Source organism: Colias eurytheme, chromosome 16 (genome assembly GCF_061535395.1).
Source record: "Colias eurytheme isolate Ceu_HAF_F1 chromosome 16, ilColEury1 Martin Lab GWU primary, whole genome shotgun sequence".
Lineage (NCBI taxonomy): Eukaryota > Metazoa > Arthropoda > Insecta > Lepidoptera > Pieridae > Colias > Colias eurytheme.
In genome coordinates this window covers 5,722,364-5,747,153 of record NC_142995.1, presented here as the reverse complement: position 1 = coordinate 5,747,153, position 24,790 = coordinate 5,722,364, and the positions used below count along the sequence as shown (strand labels likewise).

The 24,790-nt window shown below is 32.0% G+C and overlaps 3 protein-coding genes across 13 annotated transcripts; 2 read left to right on the top strand and 1 right to left on the bottom strand.

Annotated features, from left to right (window-relative positions):
• The first annotated feature begins 22 nt into the window (after window positions 1-22).
• LOC149901795 (transmembrane protein adipocyte-associated 1 homolog) lies at window positions 23-5,093 on the top strand. Of its 2 annotated transcripts, none has more exons than XM_090111263.1 (6): window positions 23-377; window positions 455-750; window positions 1,003-1,260; window positions 3,073-3,259; window positions 4,326-4,455; window positions 4,691-5,093. In XM_090111263.1, the coding sequence occupies exons 1-6, from the start codon at window positions 289-291 to the stop codon at window positions 4,847-4,849; spliced, it is 1,119 nt and encodes a 372-aa protein (XP_089967389.1). In that variant the 5' UTR covers window positions 23-288; the 3' UTR covers window positions 4,850-5,093. The 2 variants fall into 2 exon arrangements, with proteins under 2 accessions (XP_089967389.1, XP_089967388.1); XM_090111262.1 differs by having other exon boundaries at window positions 25-377; window positions 4,688-5,093.
• Window positions 5,094-7,570: 2,477 nt separating this feature from the next.
• Window positions 7,571-10,629, bottom strand: LOC149901794 (serine/threonine-protein kinase PRP4 homolog). 10 transcript variants are annotated; one of them, XM_090110809.1, is made up of 5 exons: window positions 10,488-10,618; window positions 10,338-10,401; window positions 9,859-10,223; window positions 9,588-9,726; window positions 7,571-9,350 (listed from the first exon to the last, which is right to left on the bottom strand). In XM_090110809.1, the coding sequence occupies exon 5, from the start codon at window positions 9,301-9,303 to the stop codon at window positions 7,615-7,617; it is 1,689 nt and encodes a 562-aa protein (XP_089966935.1). In that variant the 5' UTR covers window positions 9,304-9,350; window positions 9,588-9,726; window positions 9,859-10,223; window positions 10,338-10,401; window positions 10,488-10,618; the 3' UTR covers window positions 7,571-7,614. The 10 variants fall into 10 exon arrangements, 9 of the variants coding, with proteins under 9 accessions (XP_089966935.1, XP_089966932.1, XP_089966936.1 ...); XM_090110806.1 differs by having other exon boundaries at window positions 10,338-10,629; XM_090110810.1 differs by lacking the exon at window positions 10,338-10,401 and having other exon boundaries at window positions 10,488-10,629.
• A 283-nt stretch (window positions 10,630-10,912) lies between these two features.
• On the top strand, window positions 10,913-16,124 carry LOC149901793 (pentatricopeptide repeat-containing protein 2, mitochondrial-like). Its single transcript, XM_090110842.1, has 9 exons — window positions 10,913-11,144; window positions 11,229-11,448; window positions 11,832-11,934; window positions 12,274-12,468; window positions 12,798-12,894; window positions 13,191-13,279; window positions 13,687-13,797; window positions 14,090-14,197; window positions 15,627-16,124. Exons 1-9 carry the CDS (start codon window positions 11,066-11,068, stop codon window positions 15,738-15,740), a joined length of 1,116 nt encoding a protein of 371 aa, XP_089966968.1. The 5' UTR covers window positions 10,913-11,065; the 3' UTR covers window positions 15,741-16,124.
• The last annotated feature ends 8,666 nt before the right edge of the window (window positions 16,125-24,790 follow it).

The following is a 24,790-nucleotide window of genomic DNA, read 5'->3' as shown; positions in this document are numbered from 1 at the left end:
GGTTAAAAGAACATTTTGATTTTTGACAAACAAACACATTTTATTTATGGTTTATTGTGTCTTTTTTGTTTCGTCAGTCGTCGCATATAAATTTAGTAAAAAGGGAGAAAGTAAAAGGATTCGCACAAGATAAAAAGCAAAAAATTCAATATCTTATAATGCCAGACGAGAGCTGACGCTATTTACTATCTACTAATTTGATTATTGTGGTGCAAGTGATGATTCCTTTCCACGAACCTTAACATAATTTCGTAACAAACTAAATGGCCAAGCATTAAAAGTGTAAAAATGTTTGGTATAAACGGTACTGATTTCCCACCAGTGAAAGAAGATACTTTTTGCAAATATGTTTTGTATTACGAGATAAACAACTCAAGGTGATTAACGTCATATTATTTTGCATAGATTTATGTTGTACACAATATGTTCTAATGTATGTAATATTTGTTTACAGGGTTCGTATTTGGGATTTAATTATATTGATACCGAACGCCCTTTTCGTGCTATTCTTAGTGGTTAGATTTAATAAAGCTCAGTTAAAATTGCGTGCTACTAGTAGTCCGATTTTTCTGACTTTTTATTCATTAGTATGGGGAAATGTTATCATCAGTTTAATAAGATGTGCAGTGTCCATGACTGTGAATGCAGCTATGCCCCTTGGAGGTCTAATTGATAAGATCCTGTGGGTCACTGTCAGATTCTTCCTCCTAGCAACTGAGATGAGTGTGGTAATTTTTGGACTTGCTTTTGGTAAGTTAAATAAATACTTTTATTAATGTTGATAGAATATGATATTTTCGTTGTGAGAATGCTCTTCAGATGTTGTAATTACTAGAACAAAATATATCCAATCTTAAAAGACCTGTTAATGTATTAATCACATGAATACAAAAAGTTACGCTTTCAGAAGATTTTATTCAAGTATATGGTGCATACAAGGCTTACTGCTTATACTACTGAATAATATTTTGTAAGATTATTCTTAACAAGACATTATTTTAGGTCACATGGATAGTAGGAGCAGCATCAGATATGTTTTACTGGCGACATCGTTTATATCACTGGCATTTACTGTGACCCAAGGAACTTTGGAAATTGTAATGCCAGATGACATGTTCCACATTGATACCAGAGATTATGATTTGTTTGGACACGGCGGAATGCTCTTCTGGTTCACCTCATCTCTTGTTTTTGGTATCATTTATTTAGTCATCTTGCTCCTTCCGTGGATACCTATCAGAGAGTATTTAGCTTTGCCAAGTAAGTGTTAATTTTCAGATGTTTTTATTCAAAATAAATATGGATATGTATTTAGGACAAATACTAGTAGGACACATTACTTTATCAATTTTGTATTAGGTTCATTACTCAAAAACATATGAACAGATTAATGATATCTAATTTGTTGTATTTGTCACTGTTTGGATTGAGATAATAACTGAAAAAATTTATAATGAAAATATCAGAAGGGCGATAATAGCTTGTAATGTTATCATAATGTCTTATTGTGTGTTTTTTTTATTGGGTTAATCTTATTACAGCTTGATCCTATTAGATTCAGATAGTTAATTTTTTTTTTCCTATTGTGATCTGCAATCAGTCGCAAGACTTTTATCAAATGAGGTGACTTAAAATTAGATAGTTAATTAAAAAAAAAAAGACATGTGGCACTTGGGGACTGCCGCGGTAAAGCTATTGCATGCTATGCCTTCAAGCCACACCTCCGCACCCGTCGGAGTGGGGAGCGTGAGGTTTTTTCGTTACTAAATTTCTGGATTCGGTCCCCGCGCTCAAGGCCCGCGATAGAAGCTATGCAATTGCTTAAAATTAAAACCAAAAAGGATCAAGTAACAAATATAGAGCTTCATGCATTCAATATCTCTTGAAATTTATAAAATATTTTATGTAACTGTAAATTTCTATTAGACATTAACTTGTCCACAATGACTTGTCATTGTAAAAAATAACAAGGTTGTAACACTATCATTTACACTTTTTATGGTTATTATTATTGTACCAATGCTGCTTGTATATTTTTTCGTTACATTTTGCTTTATCTACTTAGTTATTACTTTGATATCATATTGTACTAATTTCTTGAAGTAGCTTCAATTGTTTATCTTGGTTGCTACAAATCAAACAGGGGTTAAAGTTTGTTGTTATGTGAATTGAAGCATTATTTCAGTAGTCTCTTAAACCAGTAAAAGTAGGTAAAAACTAAGAGCCAAGGTTATAAGAATTAGATACAAGAAAAGGTACTTGGACCTGTTAGAGCTGCAAGGTTAATATTTTAATTATTTTAATTTATAGTTAATAGAAATAGTAATAATTAATAACATAGAGTCAAGGTTAAGTTAGGCATTTATCATGTTATTTTTAAACATTATTACAATAAAATAAATGATCAATTATTAGTAATAATATGTTTGATAACAGTAAATTACTCTTTTTATCACGATGTAAACAGTTTCTCTTACATTCTATAATGTAGGTTAAATGATATTCAAGTTCCTGATTTATTTCATACTTACACGTTCTTCCGATTTCATTTCCTTATACTCAAACCTTATAAGGGTAATTTTATTCTTGTAACATATAAACATAATAAAATCTGTTACATAATCCACACAATCTACTTGCAAGGGTGTTATGAAATAAGTAATGCAAATATAATACTTAGTTACTGTGAATATAGTTACTAAGACACAAACAAAATAACGGTTTAATTTAATTGGTCTGGTAGTTTATGCATGTAAACATTACAGACATACATACAAAAATACAAATGTTTTGTCTTTATAATATTAGTTCAGGTGTATTTTATACGTTTAGATTACTGCGGTTATACTTACCCGGGCTTACCCACCCGGGCTTACCCAGGATAAAAACAAAATAAAATGTAGCCTATGTTACTCGGTAGTAATGTAGCTTAGTGGAAAAAAATCATTAAAATTGGTCCAGTGCTATTGGAGCATATTCAATTCAAACAAACAATGAAATATGTATTTCCTCTCTATAATATTAGGGTAGATAATTCTGTAATGTATTATATCCATTATTTGTTTGTTCCAGCGAAACTCTCCTTTTATTTCTACGTATTACTTCTGGCTTTACTTGACATAACACAAGCAGTTGGAGCGGGTCTCTTGATTTGGGGTTCGATGCAACCCGGTCTATGTGTTGTTGATGTTACCACCTGGCTTTATTTCTCTTTGTATACGCCACTCGTTTATCATACGTTCCTAAGCGAATTTTTCAGGTGAGTACAAAGTCTTCTTTTTTACATAATACAATCAGTTAGACAAAATCTATGGAGATTTTGGTAAATTCGTTGAGTGACTTGTTAGGCCGTGTCCACACTGCAGATGTTTTTCAAAATTACACCTATACGCACCGCGGATAAAATTCCACGCGGAATTTGTCATTTCGGTTCAGTTCGCCGTACAAAATGAATGTCTAAAATAGATAACCAATCAATTTTGATTAACTGAGCACTGGATTCAAAGTTTACGGCTTTCAGACCAATGAAAGAATTTTGCTACATAAAATATCAAGAGCTACGAAAATACAGTCAAAAGTTTTTCAGTTATTACAGGATAAGTAAAACATCATTCGATAATTTACTACGAATCCAGCTATTACCTATGAAAATACAAATCGAAGAAAAGCAGTTTCAGCACGACTGACAAGCAAAACCCGCGGATTTTATTCCGCAGTGCGAAGATAGTCATACCTACTACTCCATACTGTACAAAATATCCGCGCGGAAAAAAATCGGCACCAAATCACAGATTTGTGACTTCTAATTATTAGCGAATTGTTTTCCGGGCGGATTTTATTCCGCCAGTGCGGATACTCTCATTTTATTCAGTGTGTTACAGAATTGCGGATAAAAATACGCGCGAAAATATCCGCAGTGCGGACACGGCCTTACTGTCAAATCATAGAGTTCACACATGTTAACAAGTCAATAACTGCGTTAAAAACAACCGACTTCAAACTTGCACTTGCAAAATTTACAAATACAGACAAAAATGCTCATAAAATAAAAACTACTGGGCCTATCCGAATAAAATTTTTATGGGACCAATTTGACACCATCCCGCATCGAACAAAAAAAGAATCACGTAAATCGGTTCAGAAACCACGGAGTAATCGGTGTACATACATAAAAAAAAAAAAAAAAAAAACATACCGACCGAATTGATAACCTCCTCCTTTTTTTTGAAGTCGGTTAAAAATAGCGTAACTTTTTCTCGAAGAATTGTACTAAATTGTGTAACACTAATTACAACTTGTACTAATATTATCATTGACAATTTCAGTGTATCACAGCCAAGTATAATGTTCTCATACAAAGCTCAAATGGATGAGCCAATGGATGACGACCAAGTCTCTCTACCACACCAGCAAAGTTTCAGCTCTCTTAAAACGGATTCTGACTACATTTACCAGGTATAGTTGCAAGAAAATTTTATGTTGGGGGACGTCCATAAATTACGTGAGATGATTAAAATGGGAAGGGGGTCCAGTCAAATCTCACCTAATCTTACTGAATTAATGTGAACGTAGTTTAGTTTTTCCTTTTTACATAAGTTATTTGTGTTGTATATGTCTGTGAGAAAAACTCCTTTAAACCAAATATTAAAGCAAACTACATATTGTTAAAGTGATCTGTCAATTTTAGCAGAGCAACAGTGTATACGACAGTACTCTATTCGAGGCAGGTGGGACGACTCCAATGAATCCCATGTATAGTGCATCCTTACAGAGTCCTGACTCAATAGCATCCGGCCAATCAATAGACATGCACACCGGTTTCGCGAATCAAAATATGTTATCTACATAACAATAACAGTATAATATCGAACATGTGAATAACACAATAGCAGTGGAATCTTTACCACAGTAACACTACGATTGCAGCTACAAACTGAACGAGTTGTGGTAATTATTCCATTAATTTTAAGTCATTTGTAAGCCTCATAACATCTTTACATCCAAAGATATCTTATTTTAAGATTTTAACGATTATTTACTGTATAGTTTTTAAATTTGCGTGTCCTAGTTTTTCTTCGAAGAATCTCTTTGTGTCATTGAGATAATATTACTACGTATGGAGGAGACACCACGAACAAAATCTGTGCGCCATTTTTTTGCTCTAACTAAGTTTTAAAAATTATTATTTAGTTCGATGAAAGTTATTCCTTTGCACTTTTCCGTATTATTTGTGCAATATCGTAACACACACGAAGGCATGTTTGATGCGTTTCACTTTAAAACCATTAAAAAATACCGCTCAACATACGTCACATGACGTATGTTGAGTGGAACATAAGTGATGTAGGCGGTGTCGTCTCCTATTAATATTATCTCAATGCTTTGTGTGTTTGTTTAAAAGCTTGTTTTGGTAATAAGTGTACCCAGTGATCGAATAGACTTGAGACTGTTACATCCCATCACTGCTTTAAATGTATGTAATGGATCCATCCACATAATTTCATATAAGATTAAGGTTATTCTAATATTGTCGTAAAAGTGTGTAATTTTGGACATCGAATCCAAGCCTAATTATACATTATTTATTGGGAAATCCAAATTGTCATGAAATTTATAATACTTTAGTATTTTTCTTTGAATGAGCTACACTCGATCAATTGTTTACAGATTTGTAATAACATTACTAGCAACCAATTCCTGATCATCTAACAACATTATTGCAGTGAGTTGAATACGAAAATTCGATTTTTTGTTATTGTAATTTTCTTTTGTGCATTCAACTTGAAAATTTTAGTGCAGGTAGATGTGCTCCTACTTATTTTATTCCATATAAATTGATTATGATACTTACATAATATTGTTTTATAAATATGTAAAAGCAGTATTTTTAATTAGGATAAATCCTTAGTAACAACAACTATGTTGCAATTTGAATCAACATAAATTATAATCTTATATTATTGTACTATGAATTTTCTATAATAATTTTATTATCGTACTGTGATGTTTTACCTACTTATTTTATTTTTGTTGTTGATTTATTATTTTATATTGTTTTAAGTTCTCAAGATCAATGTTTATTACAGCTAAGCTGGTGTATTTAGATTAAGCTACGCGCACTCTAAATGAAAATAAGGTTTTGTAACAATTATTATTTTAATAATATCAATACATATTCGGTCATCATCACTAAGTTTATGAATACAAAGATTCATAAAGATGCCTTAAAATATAAACATATTAAAAAAAAAATTCGTTTTCAGACAATGTTCAGCAATTGTTAAATCAAGTTATATTTTAAAGTCAAATGCAACATTGTCTGAATTAATTTAACGATACGATTACTATCAGTTAAAATCTTTGGCGGTAGATTATAATTATTTCAGTGCTAGGGAACTTTGTATGCTTGTAATGAAATTTATACAACCAATTAAGTAACATAGTATAAAATATCTAGTAAACAGCAGACAGAACACGTTTTGCAGCTAAGTCGTCATTTAACTAGTCTTAGGTTTTTATAAAAAAATATAGAAAAGGGTATAAGAACTTGTGTAGATTTTAGATTGGCTCTAGAGGCAGCATATGAACTATTATGCCGGGTCCAGACTGGTGAAACGTAACATGCAATGTAACATTCTGCCTTTCATTGCATGTTCGCTGCTGGTGTGGACGCATAGCGCGCTCATAACGCGCATTCACTACGAACCACCCTTAGTCGTGTTCCTTGCCCCTTTGTGTTCGTCGAAAAACCGACAAATTTCGGATCGCTCCGCGCGCGGCTTGTAATGCTCGTAGCATGCGCGTGTAATGCACAATTCGCGCGCGCAAGACGTCCAAACTATGAGAAATTGTTACAAAGTGTGTTACCTTTCATGATACATTGCAGCAATGTGGACGGTGAATTCTTTCATTGCATGTTACATTGCATGTTACGTTTCACCAGTCTGGACCCGGCATTAAAGTTTCTGTATGTGTAATAAATAGGATTTGATCACAAAAGATTAATAGGTCAATATGTAAAGAATTAAAATTGTTCAAGGATCCATTATGCCATGGACAAAAGTAAGCTCCATCGTCAATTTGTTCTCGCAATAAATATTATAATATCCGAGGCGATTGTCAATTTTCTTTTGTAAAATGTGATAGCCCACATGATGTATACTATGTACCCATGTGAAACCTTATTTAAGTGATATTTTAGTTAAGTCGTAGCTATATTTTTGTTATTTTCAACTGTGAGAAACGAATAAAGTAAGAAATTTACTCATGGTTTGTTTCATTTTTCTATCATTTGCTTGAAATTCTATAGTATTCTCATATATTGAATAAGAACTGCTGGTCGAGACGGGGTCTCTCTCGCTGAATAAATTCATTGGTTTAGACTACGTTAAGAGTGGGTTTGGTTTGGGATGAAAAAAATATATTGCCACTTTAAGAGTCGATGGGCCTTTCAGATACTGGTGTTATTTTTTTTATTATTTAAATAATTAACCACATGATAAACAGTAATTTTAAAGCCTTAGACCGGCACTTCAATATTAATTATATTAAGGTGAGTGAAATGAAACATGTTATTTTTGTTACAAATATATATATTTCAATTAGCTGAGCAATTTATTTTTCTATCTCTTCCTGTATAAAAAGATGTTTCAGACTGTCATTAACAGATATTCTTTGACCAGGATCTAACATGAGCATTTTGTCTAGTAAGTCTTTAAGTTGTCCAATTTTTTTCTCCTCACTGGCTGACATGTCTTTTCTACTCTTCTTCAGTTCTTTAGACAGGTCTCTCTGAATGGTCACATATGAAACCTCTTCTAATTTTTCCCTACCAGAGAATTCATCCTTTCTATGCAATAAAAAATTATTATTATAATTGAAATGTTGATCCTTAAATTTTCCTTTTCGCAATAATCTTGCTGGCATTTTTCCTTTAAGGTCCATGAAACATTTTAACATCTTATTGTTAGAGTTGCCAGTAAAAAGAATTTTTCCGGTAGCCATTTCATAAATGGTGCAAGCTGTTGACCACATATCTACACCATGGCCATGTGGTATACCAAGTATTATTTCTGGTGCTCTATAAAATCTTGATACTAAATATGGTGTTGGCTCATTATCATTCACTTTTGAAGCAGATCCAAAATCACATAGCTTTAGGATATTTTTCTTTTCATTCACAATAATATTGTCAGGTTTTATATCAGCATGAACATAACCTATTTTTTTAAGGAGTCTCAAGGCTAATAGTAACTGAATTGTGTAACTTGTGAGTGCCTTAATATTTAGTCCATGGTGCTTACCATATTTCTTCAAAACACTTCTTAAATCCATATGAAGACATTCTAATACCAAGCAGAGGTGATTTTTATGAATAAAATGGCCTTCCAACCGTACACAATGGTATTTATTATTTGGGTCTGCATTGCACAATTCTTTTAAAGTTGCTATTTCTTTAAGTCCAGTTTTAAACATTAGTTCATTATTTCTCATTATTTTAATTGCAACTTCATTGTTTGTTTTGTTATCTTGAGCTTTAACAACATTAGCAAATACACCCTGACCCACTAAACATTTGATTGTATATCTGTTATTGTTAATAATATCCCCTATTTTAATGTTGTAATATCCTTCTGCATCATCCCAGTTGTCTGTCAATAACAAGTTGGTCTTATTGTTATCTTGTGTCACTTTGTCTGAACTATGTTGTGTTGAAAAATCTTCTTCTGCAAACATATCAGTAGTTTTATTTTCTACTTCTAATTTTGTTTTATTTGAAATTGTGGACTCCTCTTTGTTTTTTAAAGTTTCATTAGAAATTTCTTCTGTATCTGTTTTATTATTTAGATCTTGTATTTCTCCCTTATTTGTTAGCTGCTCTAAAAGCTGTTTTCTTTGTTTTCTCCTCAGCTCAATAATATGTTCTTCATCTTCAGAATCCATCTGAGAATAATCATGATTAGGTGATGGTTCTCTATCAAGAATAATATTTGGTTCAGTTACATTTTTTTCGCTTTTACTCCTTTTACTTTTTTTACTCTTATCTTCATTGATATTGTCGGAGCTACGACGTTTAGAAGGTTTGTGACTTTTGCCATGTTTAGAATGTTTGGTAATATTTTTAAGTTCATTTTTTAAAGTCTCTCTTTGCTTGATTAAATCATCAATGTTGGAGCTGTATTTTGATGAAAAAGGTGGTGTTTTTGAATCACTAATGCAGGATCTGGAATCTTTTCTTCTTCTGGAGCTTCTTTCTGAACTTTTATTGTCATGTTTTGAATATTTGCGGTAACTGTCTGACATATTGTTTTCTATTTGTGTTTGAATTTCCCACAATTTTGGCAGCCAATCTGTAAACAATAATAATTAAACTTTTAATAACTTAGAGATAATAAAGAGAACAATACTACATTAAAATAATAAGATGTCATTTAATATAAAATAAATTTATTAAGATGCAAGCATGTTTACAAGGGAGTCAGATTTATGATAAAAACACAATTTGATATAAGACATGTTTTGGTATCATAAATCTGTGTAATTGTAGGTATAAAAGATGTAATGTTAACTATTATAGCACTGATTACATTTCCACCCATTCTCGACATCTGTATTGCCAACATTACTGTTCAACTTTTCATGTTGCCATAATCAAAGTTTGTGCCATTCCAAGGGTTGCTTGGTCATTCATATTCCAACTCATTTTACTTTTCCATCCATTGTTATCTAAATTGGAATGAAAAATGTTATTAGTTGTAAATAAAAATGTGAATTTAAATACATATGTAATATATTCAGATATAAAATACTCAAGTTGACAGTATCTACACAAAATTAGGGTATATTTTATTTTATTACTTATCCTTGGTCTCCCTTTTTGTAATCTTTCCGATAGTACACATGGAGATAGCATGAAAGATATGTACATAATAATGAATATAAACCAATAATTTTAAAAAGAATAAATGGAAAGTTTGTCTCCATTTGTGCAAAAACAGTTAACATTTATTTACACATCACAAATGAAATTATAAGTGATGATTTGGTGACAATTTAACGTCAAAATGGAGATTAAGAGGACTCCTTTTCTGTAAAAGTTTCTATTGAACACCTATAAATAGTATTTGGCAGTAGCACTATTTCTGCAGCTTTTAAAAAATATAAACTCCTAGACCGCTAAAATGTAGTTATATGTATTTTATTTGGGGCCTCAGAAGTACAACCTGCAATACAAAAATAGTTATAATACAAATATTAACAATAATTGTTAGTTTCCAATATAAATACCTAAATACAAACGGTTAAAAATTACTAACTGTATTTTCTTAAATGCTTACCTATTTTATTGAACTGTATCGTAATCCAATTCTCATAAAATAGGTGTACTTATCAGGCCATTAGCTACACATCACAATTATTATCTTCAAGTTTTGTGTCACTGATGTATTTAAAAAAATTATAGCATTTCTAAAGTTGTAACAACTCACATTTTTTGTAGATCACTTTGTTTATTTAAAAATGGCCTACAAGCATTTATTTAACACAAATTTGCCAAAAGTAAATATTTAATTGAAGATTGAAAATAGTTTGATCAATGGTAAAATAACAATTTGACGTTTGACAACGAAACGGATTAATGAGTAATGCTCTATGGAGTCTACTCTCTATGGATAATATAGTAATTAGTAGCCACGAAAGAAGTCCCACGGCAAATAAATTTCACAAACCTCACCGGCTATATTTTGAATAGTGCGCATATATTTGAATTCCTCATATTTGTGTTAGGTACTTATACAATAAGCCCAATATTTGTTAATATATTACCGGCATAAGACAATATTTTATTAGCAAATGTTTTTTCCCTATATGAGTTTGCACCGGTTGATACCTACTCTGTGGTCATTAGTATTTAGTTGTCACTTGTCAGGGGAATAATCTAACCTAGAAAATTTGAAACCAATTACCAAAATCCAAATTTTACATTTTAAAAACTAAATATAATTTCAATAGACAATACGTTGCTGGTAAAAATTACTGGAGTAAGCAAGTAGAATAAACTTTCATTATGAATATAATAATGAAAACTGTTTCTAGGAATTACAATGTTGGGTTATCTCCTATTAGAAATATTCACATAACCAAGGGTATGAATTATATACATTTTCTCACTGAACAACTATGCATCATGTCTTGATTTTTCTTTAATTAATACTTTTTTTACCCATCAGTACAATACCTGTATTCTCAGTCAGCTCTCGGTGTTGATTCATATTTAAACTCAAGGAAGAATGTCAAAGAACAATTTGCACAATTTTCTGAGAATTTTAAGGCAAAAATGAATGACTTCGTTCAAAATCCTAAGCACATGATTTTTACTGAAGACTTAAAAAATATGGTACACATGGCTGAGCCTTCAGATTTAAATTTGGTGCTTGAAATGGTTAAAAAGTAAGAGTAAGTTTTTATTATTAAGTAAAAAAGTAAAAATATTACCCACAATAAACTATGTAATTTAGCAGTTCTCTAACCACTATAAATTAATTATCCATACTATAATATTATAAATGCGAAAGTAACTGTCTGTCTGTCTGTTACTCAATCACGCCTAAACTACTGAACCAATTTGCATGAAATTTGGTATGGAGATATTTTGATACCCGAGAAAGGACATAGGCTACCTTTTATTGCGAAATATGTACCACGGGCGAAGCAGGGGCGGTCCTCTAGTTAATAATAAACCTGTTTCTTAAAAATTTCATGTGAACTTACAAATTGGTTATGTATAAATAAAAATTGAAACAACAAATTATATGTATTTAATTTTTATTTAGATTTAACACACAGAAAACAGAATTCCGATTTGGGTCCTTTGTATTTGGTCCAGTGGTGATGAGGATGTTCTACTTCCTTGATGCACCTGTAGATGCAATTAAAGTAAGTTATTTTAGTTAGTTACGGTCTAATTTAACAAAATTTCATCGAAATATATTTCCTGTAACTTAAATTCTATAAATTATACATTTTCCCTGATTTAGTAATAGTCAATAGCTTTTTGAATTATCTTAATACATATATATAAATCTCGTGTACTCGTCGTCTCGTACAATGTTTGTCCTCAATTGACTCCTAAACCACTTAACCGATTATAATAAAATTCGCACACCATGTGCAGTTCGATCCAAATTGAGAAATAGGATAGTTTAAATATGTAGGTACCACAAGCGAAGCCGGGGCGGACCGCTAGTTATATTTATTAATTATTAATTATTCCAGAGTTTCGAAGATCCAGCAAATGAGGGTTTCTTTGATCAATTGATCACATATCAAATTTTACTTGATTTGTTGTACAACCATGCAATGTATGAAGAAATGTACAAAATATTTGATAAAATTCAAGAGCGTCAGTTGAATATGACAAAGTATCCTAAATATCCAGTAGTATTGGTGCTTGCTGCCTGCTACAAACAGGTTTGAATATAAACAAATTTGAATTTGATATTGAGTTTTTATAATGTTTAAAATCCTTAATGGATATGATATAATTAAGATCAAGGCATGGCTCAAGAATGGTGAAAGACACAGGTTAATCCAGAGAAATATTTTTTTCTATTCTTTAAGAAAATTTAAGTTTATATTTGTTCTATTAGAAAGGCATTTATTACCTTACCATTTATGTATTGAAAGAACTTAAAACAAATACAGTAAATACTAAAATTAAATATAAATGATTTTTTTTTAGTTTATTTAATGAAAACTTTTTCATCATTAGGTGTCTACTTAATATTTTTTTGTTCAAGAACACAGCGCAGAGTTATGAATATGCGAAGAAATTGTGGAATGAGATGATGCAAGTGGGTTCTGTACCACTCAGGAGAGCTTGCACTTTAATGGCTGGTAAGTTATAATTATAAACCGTCTTCTAAAAAATGGAGGTTCTCAATTCAATTGTATAGTTTGTTCGGGTTTTTTTACCTCCTTTCCACAGAAAAAATTCAATTGCTTGGTGTTGGAGGCATCGTCCCGATAAGGCAAAAGTGGTTTTGAATCCTGCCTTTTGATTTCAATTCATTATTTTTCAATTCTTTAAAAATTAAATTTCTTTACTAAGATGTCAAACTCACAATATATATGATCTATAAATTGTATGTCTTTTACATGAACATTGTAAAGTAATGTGATAATTGTTGCAGCTTTAGCATTGAAGAATAATGAGCCACATGTAGCTTTGGAATGTGTCGCGATGCAAACTCCACACTATGTTACAATAAGGAATATAAAGGTAAGAACTTTTAGTATTCCTTTTATCAAACTTATAACAAATAAGCCTATTCTGAGAATTTATTCATCTTGTTTAAAAAAACAAAAACGTTTCTTTCTACATTAATTGATATGTTTTATATTATCATTGATATTTCATTTAAATATGAAATGAATACAATGGTGGAATCATTGACATATTATAAACAACTAGACTTTCATCCATCATTCGAAATTCGAAAGTGACATTGAAATTAGCGCTTTACTTCGCGCGAGTAATGTTAAAAGTCAAATGTATCGCTCATTAGAAAACACTCCAGAACATTCGCATAGGCAGAGTTTACCCTAGGACACTTTTTGAGCGTTATTGTGTGTCCAGTTGTTTGTTGTATTACAATAAATGGAAATATTTGTTCATTAACAATACAGGTTATGGCATTATCTAAAATTGAGAGGATAGATGATGCATTGCCAATCTTGAGAGGAGTTCTGGATGTTGACAGTCCAAGGATGGAAAAACATACATTCTTTGAAGAAACTGTAAGTTAAATTTATTTTTGTACTTGTTTTTATGATAATATTGCCTTCACTTCATAATAGCATAATGTACTATTGATACCTTTGTCATCCCGTAAGCTTAAAGATCAACGAGAAGTGAATTGAATTTAAATAAATATAAAAAAATCAATTAACTTCCTCTATAAAAGTATCTGACATCTTGAAAACCAAGCAGCTGACAAAACCTTATCGTATGGGCGTATATTACGTACGGACAAAATTGTATAAATAAGATAAAAATCTTAAATCACAACAAATGTTCTATTAATTACAGATATCAACAGTTAAAGAAGCTGTGAACAAAAGCAGCAACAAAGATTATGCCAAACAATTTTCGGATATAGAGAAAGCTCTCAGGGATCGTGGCCTCATTGATAACCAGGTAATTAAGAGTCAAATAATTTTTTGTTGAATTAAATATAATTTATTTATAGACTTATGTTAAAAATACATATTATTATGAATTTTTTTTTTATTTCAATGTTTCGAAACACTAAACTTAAAATAGCATAAAAATGCAGTCCTAAAACTATATAGATTGTATTTTTAAAATTCAGTTTTAGAATGATCTTTTTAGACGTATATTTATTGCTTAGTTTTTTTAATTTTTTACAGTTCTAAGTTGACGTACCATATACAACTGTACTCACGATCGCATATTTAACCCTTAATTACTCGCGTGGGGTATATCTAACCCCACGGCGTATTTGAAGCGTCGTATCTCCGCCATTTTTAAAGCTACCTGCATGCCTTTCTTAGTAGCTGCCTGAATACCTTCCCCTGCCGTGAATCACTCGCGAGCGCCGCTCCATGTCATGTGGTTGTGCCAGGAGATCGCGTCTGGGGTATATATTACCCCACGCGAGTATTCGTGCAACTTTTTTGGACGAGTGAGTATGTGTATTTTTATTTTATAATGTGCAGTACATATACTAAATGGTTCGTTTTTTTACTTATCTTTGTTTTATGTTTATTTGTTTTAGGTTAGAACGCCTAAAATAGCAAGTAAGCGTCTTTCTGACTACCAGATTGTTGAGCGTTTGGAAGACGACGAAGAAAGCATCATAGATAGTTCCGATGAAGATGAGGTAGACGAGGACGTGATCCAGAGTGACCACAACTCAACCAAATGTGTGATATCTATGTGTGTCGGCAGACGAACAAAAATATAGCCTATGGTTATATTTACCACACTACCTAGGGCCATACAAAAACGGCTAAAAAAATGCTCGAGTTCAGGATCCTAGCCCCACTTCTAGAGGTGGTCCATCGACAACTTATAAAAGGTGTCATATCTGTCCAAGGTCAAAGAATAAAAAAATAAGATTTATGTGTGCCAAATTCCACCAGCAAGCTTGTCACGACCATTCCACTATGATAAGTGATAAATGTATTGAATAAAAAGGTCCTAAATTTAAAGTTTCATCTCTAAAAGTTTATTATATTTATATTGATTAAATATAGTATTATAATTTAGAACAATGTTGTCTCTTTCTAATTTTTATAATAAAAATAAAAGTATGTCATTAAAAATATGTTTTATTGTACCTTTAAAATTGGGGTTAAATATACCCCACGCGAGCGTAAGTGTAACTAAATGGACGCGAGTAATTAAGGGTTAAAGGTTGTCAAAATTGTCCGAGTGGCAATGTATAAAACATTCATTGGAATTAATACCTTATTTCGTGGCAGTAATGTTCAAAGTCTATTGTGTTAGAAAACTCTGCCTTATACGCGAAGGCAGACTTTTACTTCGGACATTTTTTGAGCGTGATTCTAATTTCTAATAATTATTTATTTGCTTTTTCCAGACATTGGACAAACTAGTGACAAGTGAAATAATATTGTCACCTAAAGCTAAGAACCCAGCTAAGGGTATGCCCAGAATGCCCTTCGGACAACGTCAGAAGAAAAATATAAGCTAATAATTGCATTTTTATTATGCACCTGTTATAACGTTTCATTTATGGAATAAAAATGTAAATGTAAAAAATACTTGCGAAAAGCGAAAGAAAACAATACAAATGATAAATGATAGACTGATTGTTAAAGAATGTAGATTTTACTATAATATTTATCATTCAAGTTATTTATCATTTAATTGTTTTAATATACATTAATATTTTTGTTCCATTTTATTGTGGTCATAGCATAAGTTAGTACAAAATTGAAATAGATTTTTAAATGAAATGTTATTCACGTGCTGAACCATTTGTAGATTCTTTGATAATTTCTGTAAATTATGTGTGTTTTGTCTTAAGTGTTGTATGAATGAATGAATAAATGTATCAATAAAATATTAAATCAAATTTTCTTTGTTTTATTCCTTTTATACGTCCTGTTGCTTACACTTCATATGACTCATTGATTGTAGTAAGATAATACTCAATGTGAAAAGATTACAAAAAATGTCAACCCGGGCGGAGTCGGGGGCAGCAGCTAGTATTTTTAGAAAAATATACTTACCGTAATATGGTGAGGATGCCATCAGTCGTCACTGCCTGGTAATAGTGAGAGATCCGTATTAAGATCGCCCTTCACCCATCTTATAACCAGGTGAGACGTATATTTTATGATATTTAATTTATAAACAAATATGCCTATGATCACTTGCCTGTCAAAAGTGCCTTGCTTTTTGCTGATATATATAGCTGAAGGGCGATCTTATTCCAGATCTTAGACTAATAGGAGTGTGAACTAGATTTTATTTAAATAAGTCTTTTTTTGTAAGCATGGTTGCGAAAATGCTGAAAAAAAACCTACGAAAAAAACATCGAGATAATATTACTATACGTATGGAGGAGACACCACGAACAAAATCTGTGCGCCATTTTTTTGCTCTAGTTAACTAAGTTTTAAAAATTATTATGTAGTTAGGTTCTTACCGATGAAAGTTATTCCTTTGCACATTTCCGTATTATTTGTATTATTTGTGCAATATCGTAACACACACGAAGGCATATTTGATGCGTTTCACTTTAAAACCATTAAAAAAAAAACCGCTCAACATACGTCATGTGGCGTATGTTGAGCGGAACATAAGTGATGTAGGCGGTGACGTCTCCATATATGTATATGTTACGGCTAAAGGTAGGTGAGAACATAAACTTAAGATTAGCCGGCTAAACTTAGGTTTATTTTCGACGAGGTGTTAATGTTAGTTTGTTCTATCTTTAGCCGGCTAAACTTAAGTGTAACCGCAGGCCCGTGGCTAAAAATGTCGGGGTGGGTAGATTTGGTTACTATAATACATGTAAGGAACAGGGCGAGTGTTTTCTGGCACTTCGCCGGCTGCTGCCGCAGCACGCTCGCTGCGCTCGCTCGGCTCGTGCGGGTCTTAAGAGTTCTAACCTAACCTAACCTAGCCACCAGCTTTCTGCCCTGAGTCGGGGTGGGTAGATTTGGTTACTATAATACATGTAAGGAACAGGGCGAGTGTTTTCTGGCACTGTGCGGGCCCCTCAAGCCCTCCACCGGCCCGGCGCTAACCAAATCTACCCACCCCGACATTTTTAGCCACGGGCCTGCGGTTACACTTAAGTTTAGCCGGCTAAAGATAGAACAAACTAACATTAACACCTCGTCGAAAATAAACCTAAGTTTAGCCGGCTAATCTTAAGTTTATGTTCTCACCTACCTTTAGCCGTGACATATATATCTCAATGGAAAAAAAGAGGTTTTGTTTTTATTGCAATTATAAGTAACTATTGTATTGTACGTTCTATATCTAAAATCTAAACCAGGTGAGACAGGTGTTTCAAGAGATTAATTATGTAATGATAATAATTCATTGCATATTATTAACTTAGTACCTAGGCTAGAGTAGATGCCATATTGCAGATAAGCTAAGAGCGTATACGCACTATGCGGGTAGCCGCATTGCGGGTAGCCGTCCGGCTGACCGCAAGCACAATTATGTACGTAATATTCATTTCTATGCGCACTGCGATGCGGCTACCGCAGACCGTACAGTGCGCATAGAAATGAATATTACGTACATAATTGTGCTTGCGGTCAGCCGGACGGCTACCCGCAATGCGGCTACCCGCATAGTGCGTATACGCTCTAACAGATAATTATATTATTATTGTTTAGTTTACTAGCTGTGCTCCGCGGTTTCATGGGCATTGCTCCGCTCCTGTTGGTCTTAGCGTGATGATATATAGCCAATAGCCTTCCTCGTTAAATGGGCTATCTAACACCGAAAGAATTTTTCAAATCGGGCCAGTAGTTCCTGAGATTAGCGCGTTCAAACAAACACTTCAGCTTTATAATATTAGTATTGATTTGTGTTCATTTCAATCAGAACGAATGCTGTCCCGTTCTTTTTCTTGTCTGCTAAAGAAGAAAAAAAATTATTAATTATTCACCGCAGTTTATCAAAACGTTCAACTGGCCACCATCTTTTCGCAGTTGACGTTCCATTTTGCGCACAAAACATCCCTCATCTACTTATCTGCTAAGGAATGGAACGTCTACCCAACAACTGTTTTCCCAGAGGAATACATCTAGAGTTCTAGACCTATTCAATGATAGAGTGAATAGGCTTTATCTAGAAAGGCATACCCTTTCATAGACCGCAATCAAATGCCTGTCATTCTAAATTCTAATAAAATGAAAATTACTGCTTGTAACATGAGATAATAAAATCCTTGTTGTAACGATATTCTTTAAAAAATGTTATCCCCTAGATGAAAAGAGCTGTAAAGGTATAGGTACATACTATTAAAAAATATCAAAGGCATTTTAAAATCTCGGATAATCTTTTGGGAAAATGGTTTCGGTGGTTTTAATATCGTAAAAATATTACGAATTGCGTCGTTTGATGGTAGAGCTCTGCTTAAATTTTTTATCATGAATAAAACATTTTTAAACGGGAATCGAGCATCATTGATAATTTGATAGCATGATTCAAGCATTTTCAGACAATTTCACGTTTACATCATAGACATTACCTTACCCCTAATAACCCCTTACGTTGTTGTAGGTAATTGTGTATTTTATAATCCATGTAGGTAGGTAGGTACATCAATTCTTCAAAAATCGATAAGAAATATCAAAGTATGATAATAAATTTGTTAACGCAGATAAATCAGTTGCTCTAAAATGAAATAAAAAGCACGAAAAACTTATCTATAAATAACAGAAAAACTCTCAATAGTGTTTGTGCATACTGGTTGTCCGCGTCGTCAAACAGACGTGTTTAATATGGTGCTTCAATCAGAAACAAAGAGGCAGTGTTAAAATAAGCTCCCTTTGAGCTTTGACGACAGTCCAGTCATTGTTCGCGTTTCAAAATTAAGGCAACGACCGTATATGTATATGTCGTTGCCATATCGTAGATTTGCTCATTTCATGAAATGGCCAATTTAATTTGGCCAGATCGTTAAATCGTCAACGTTTCACGATTTGGTCATTCACATTTGGCCAGATCGTCGATCTGGCCAAACGTAGATGGCTATTTCACGAAATGCGACCATTTTTGTTTCTTTTTTAAAAAGCGATTCGCTTCGCGTTGTTTATTAAAGTCTAACCTAACCTAACATAACTGTTTTCTATTGAAAAAACCATTCGCTTCTGGTATTCGCCGGCGCTACCCCGGCACTAACTTAAATGACAATAAACAAGTTCTTAAAATATTCTGAATTTTTTAATGTTTTATGGACTTTCTAAGATATTTTATACGATCTGGCCAAATGTCGATGACCAAATCGTGAAACGTTGACGATTTAACGATCTGATCAAACTATGTTGGCCATTTCATGAAATGAGCAAATCTACGATATGGCCACGACCATGGACGTATAAAAAAAGACGGACGGTATATCGCCTAAACATTGAGTGAAGCCTAGTAATGGCGGCGAAACATCCATGTGTGTGTGCCTTGTTGCCATAGCAACAGCTATCCTGATGACAATGGCGGCTGTATTTTTTTCTATAAATTTTACCGTAATAATTTTGTCATTAAAACATAAAAGAAATAACTTGCTTCCCTGTGGAATGTAATCCCTTGTGTTTTGTTATTTAAAATTATACTGTTGCGACACCATTTAACCACGCAAGACGGCATTTTAAATATTTTTTGTGAAACTGTGACGCAGTTAATCAGTCGGTAGTTCACGACGTAATGGCGGCCGACTAGCTTACTATGGTGAGAGTGTGTGCGTGTTTATTGTCTTTACACGATCGCTAGCTTACTATGGTGGCTTCACGTTGTTTGTTCGTAATATGGCGTCCGTCTTTTTTTATACGTCCATGGCCACGACATATAATATACTTGCTAGCACGCTTATATTGCCTTTTTTGTTTATTATTAAATACTTGTGTACAGACTACTGCAACTGCTATTATGTTCAAACTTATATTTAGGTTAATCTTCGTAATATCCGCTAGGTAAAATTTTATTATAAAGTTGAGTGAAGTGAGAAACACGGTAATAGATACTCTACTAACAATTTCTAAAAATACTTGTCTTTAAAATCACTGAACTCTTATAAGTTTATGCACTTTTGAATTTACTCTCCTAAACGACGTCTTTTACCTTTTACCTAATTAATACCCATTACACTATCACTTTCATTGATGAATACATATTTTTAACAATGACAGTTGACGGCGTTATCGTAAAAAAATAATAGTGAAAACACTAAATAATTTATAAGGCCTAGTTTTTCCGTTTAAATCTATTAATATTAAAGAGTAGAACGTTCACAACGAAGTGAAACCCGATAACTTTCAGTATTTCATTATTCACAATTCCATTTCCATTTGCACTACCTCTGCACTTAGCGTTTTCCTTTTAAGTTCCATTTAAAGTGGCTCAAATATTCGATTACTTACATTTGCATTTTGACCTTCGTTTTAAAGCGCTTTGATGACTGTTCAAGCGACCTCTTAACAATACACCTTTGTTCGACATTCTTTCGCTATGAATTCCATAAATTATAACCGTGTGGGAGGTTTGTTTCAAAATATAATATAAATATTTATTATTGTTATGAAGATAAACTGCACTGAAATCAAGGCGTTATAATTAAAAGGTGGATTCAATTCCATTAAAAAATCTTAACAAACCTCGATTTATAAAACAGATATCCAAGGAATAAAACTTTGCTAAACTAAACTTTTTAATGAGCAGCTCTTTTTAACGTTTGAAAATTTTATTGCCATAGGTACATCATAGCCGATAGAGGTAAAAATCGCATTTCCTATGTACACATAAACAAGTTGTGTAAAGTGAAACTCAGAAGAGCTTTTCTGTAAGTATGTTTTATCGACAGTAAACCTTATCATAAAGGTCTTTTATTGAGTGGTATCTTTACAACTTTGTTTTCTACATGAGGGATTGACGGAAGTTATTTTTTATATTAGATATTTTTTAATTTTGATATTTTAAATTTAGTTCCTATCTAAAATATGAAATTTAGTTAAAATCTGAGATAGTTCCATCCTAAAATAGAAATGAATTTCCGTTAAGTTTTTAAGTTCAAGGATCACAAAGCTAAACAGACTAGTACCTACCTACTTTCGCCTATTTCATTTACACATAATATAACTTGCTCTATGACTTCCACCAAACTTTCTTGATCGTGGTTACGTACATAGTACTTGAAGCGTAGACTTCTAGAAATTCATGCATAATATACAATGGTGATTAATGTTTATAATATGTATATATAGGCTAGTCCAATTAATATAAACGTAATCCCAATAAAAAAAAAATGTAATTAAGATACTGATTGGATCTTGGTTTTATTTAGAAAAATATTTATAATTAGGTACGGTTTGTAGGCCTATATTAAAAAAAAATGAAAGCTGTAAATTTTTTTTCCTGAAACATCCACTATCATAAAATCGTAAACCTTATGAGATAATAGACTAAACACTTGAAATATTACTTTGAATAATTTTATAGTGTTCTATTTTAATGTCTCTGTAATAAAAATTTGAAACATAATTAAGAGCGCCGTAATGGATCCATTACTTTTAATAACATTGTGGGACGTCTCAACGAAGATATGGGAGAAAGGTATACGGAATTAAAATAGCGCATTTTATTCCCATTTGATAATTTTGACAGCCTTTGTAAAAATGAAATTTGATATTTTAAGATTTATAATGAAGAAAGGAACACTTAGGTACGTGAATATAAAGAGCTTTAAAATAAGGGATTCTCAAATGAATAAGTTTACCTATACTGAAAAAAGGTGCCTACATTTCCTGCGTATTAAATATTGATTACATAAATGTTTTTTCTTCAGTTATTTGTTATTTTGTTTCATTAATTTCATGTCATCTCATTTCAAAATTTTGGTACATTCCGGTTTCCTAAGTAACAATAGAGGGAGGGTTATAGAATTTTTGATAAGTTTCAAAGTTCAAAGGCTCATCTTTACAAAGGTACTTTTAGTCAAAGAATTTGAATTTAGGAAGTCCGTTTACTTTAAACTGTCAAAACATTGAACTACCTTTAAAATTATTGCGAACTTTTGGAAAGTTCACAAATGTAAAATTATCTTGTTTTTCAGGTCCTTTATTGCCTACAGTTGCTGCATGTGTTACCTACACGAACTATGGAAGTAGGTTCTCGATACCTATCAAGAGAAAACAACGAAAGAAACGATGACGCTTTATGAAATGCGATTTTTCAGTTTTGGATAAACTAACTAGGCCCTTTTATAACTCATTTGATCACAGATGCACATGAGTGGTGAAATTAATCTCATATTATAATATTGCTAAGCTATATAGATATATGTAGGCACTAGTTAGTGGTTAGCAATGTATTAATTAAGCTTAAGGTAACTGATGCCATGTGTCTTTGGTACTATTATATTATGCAATATGTGTAATCGACTCGCACAAATTACGTGACATCTGTCGTTCAAGGGTTGTTGCTCTGTATAAAAAAACATATATTTAAATATCTTGATACAGAGTAGTTAAAACCTTTGACTAGCTTTACGTTTACCTATAGGTAAATAAGAAATTACTTCTGGCATTCTAATTATGTATTCATTATTGCACTATTATTTTTTAAAGTGACTGTGTAGGAGCTACACTAATAAGCAATTCAAGTTTTTTTTGTAGGCCATGTGTTATTCTAATGTATAACTCATACTACTGTAATATTTTAATAAGGTTTACCTAATCTAAATAACCTACGTAGTTTTTCGTGAAAGAGTAAAAAACATATACATATTTAAATCATCCTCACAAACTTGCGTATTTATAATATTAGTAGGTTTACAATTTAATTATATGGTAAAGTAAAGGGTACTTACACATTTACCCTTTGGTATACGACATAATTATTATCGTAAAATATTTTTGTAAAATTCATAGACTCGGATATTTTGAAAATTCCCTATGATAAGTGATAACCCTGGTTTTGCTGTGGCGTCAGCTGTTTTGATTTATGCACGTTAAATCGCCGTCTGGCTTTTCCTATCTCACAATTTAGAAATGAAAACTGGTATGGGATTTTAAAGTTGCTTTTAATGGTTCTTACTTCTTGTGTTTAGAGATACTCTCATATAAACTTAAATATAGCGAAGAAAAAATATCGAATGGTTCTTATATACCTACTTAAATGTTTTTTCTTTTTACAGTATGAAATTAATAGTCCGATAATTCGGAAACAAAATTTGACATGTATTCCAATCCAAGTGTCTGCGTGTCTGTCTGACTTTGGCATTGTGTATCTATAGGATTTCATTAAAATGTCGATAAAAGGATAAAAAGTGAATTCACTCGCTCGCTCTACAACTCAAAAACGTATGAAAATCTAATAATGTGGGAGTGATAAACAAGAATAGACGCAAATTAAATATTACACATCGGATTACCGTGTAAATTGCGCACCCTCTTGTTTTATTTCATATTTAATATCATTTGCATAACATAACGTAGGTATGTAGAACATCAAATATTAAACTTTATGGCTTGCGGTAACGGACGACCCAACAAACCTTTAACATGCTGCTGCGCTTCAACAAAAACTCTCTTTAATATTTCAAATTAGTAAAGTTGTGAATGTGGAGTTAAATCAACCTTTTTGTTAAGGAAACGTGTCACCATGGTCCATGAATATATAGATATATGTATTTAGATCGTATTTATGTTATTAAAGGATACATTTTCCTTGTTTGCAATAATTATAATAAAGGTTTTAAATAACTTTTGTACAGGATATAAGAAGGATATTTCTATTAAGGTATGAAATGAAAAGAAAACAAATGCTTATTTTAGGTAAGTATTTATTAAACATACAAACATACATAATACATATATATTGATTTATAATTATCTAGTCACAAAATTCATGAACGATAGAAATATAATGAGAATTTACAATGGGATATTATTTATAAATAGAAACAGTTTAGATACATAAACAATAACATTATTAGAGCGACGTTTTCAAATATCAATAATTTTAGATTACACTATATTGAGGTTATTCTTATACTATGTTATAAATGCTGTTGACATTACTTAAATTTAGTAAACACAATAGTATTAGAATACAAGAAAAGGTTACACGTATGTGAGTTTCCAATTACCAACAAGGGCGAGGTCTACATCATTAGAAATTTGGTGTTATTACATTGATTGTGTTTTAATACGGTGGCCTCGACGTTCAGTCTAATCGAATCCTGTGAAAGCTACAACTGAAGTATCTAAATAATTAGTTTATCAAGAGTAGCAGTTTGATATACACAGTCCACGCAGTTTCTACAAAATGTACATGGCATTATTCAAAAGAAGAAGGATGATTAATATTTCAACCAATAATAATTGCCAGTGTTGATTACTTTTATCGTAAATAATAAATCTTAATTTTATTGAGTTACTGGCAAATTGTATTAAAAATGCGGAATTATATTACGTATTTACACAGGTACCTAAAGTCAGTTTAGACTTTAGCCATAGTTCTAATCAATATCAAGTAGAAATATGTAGTTACATTATT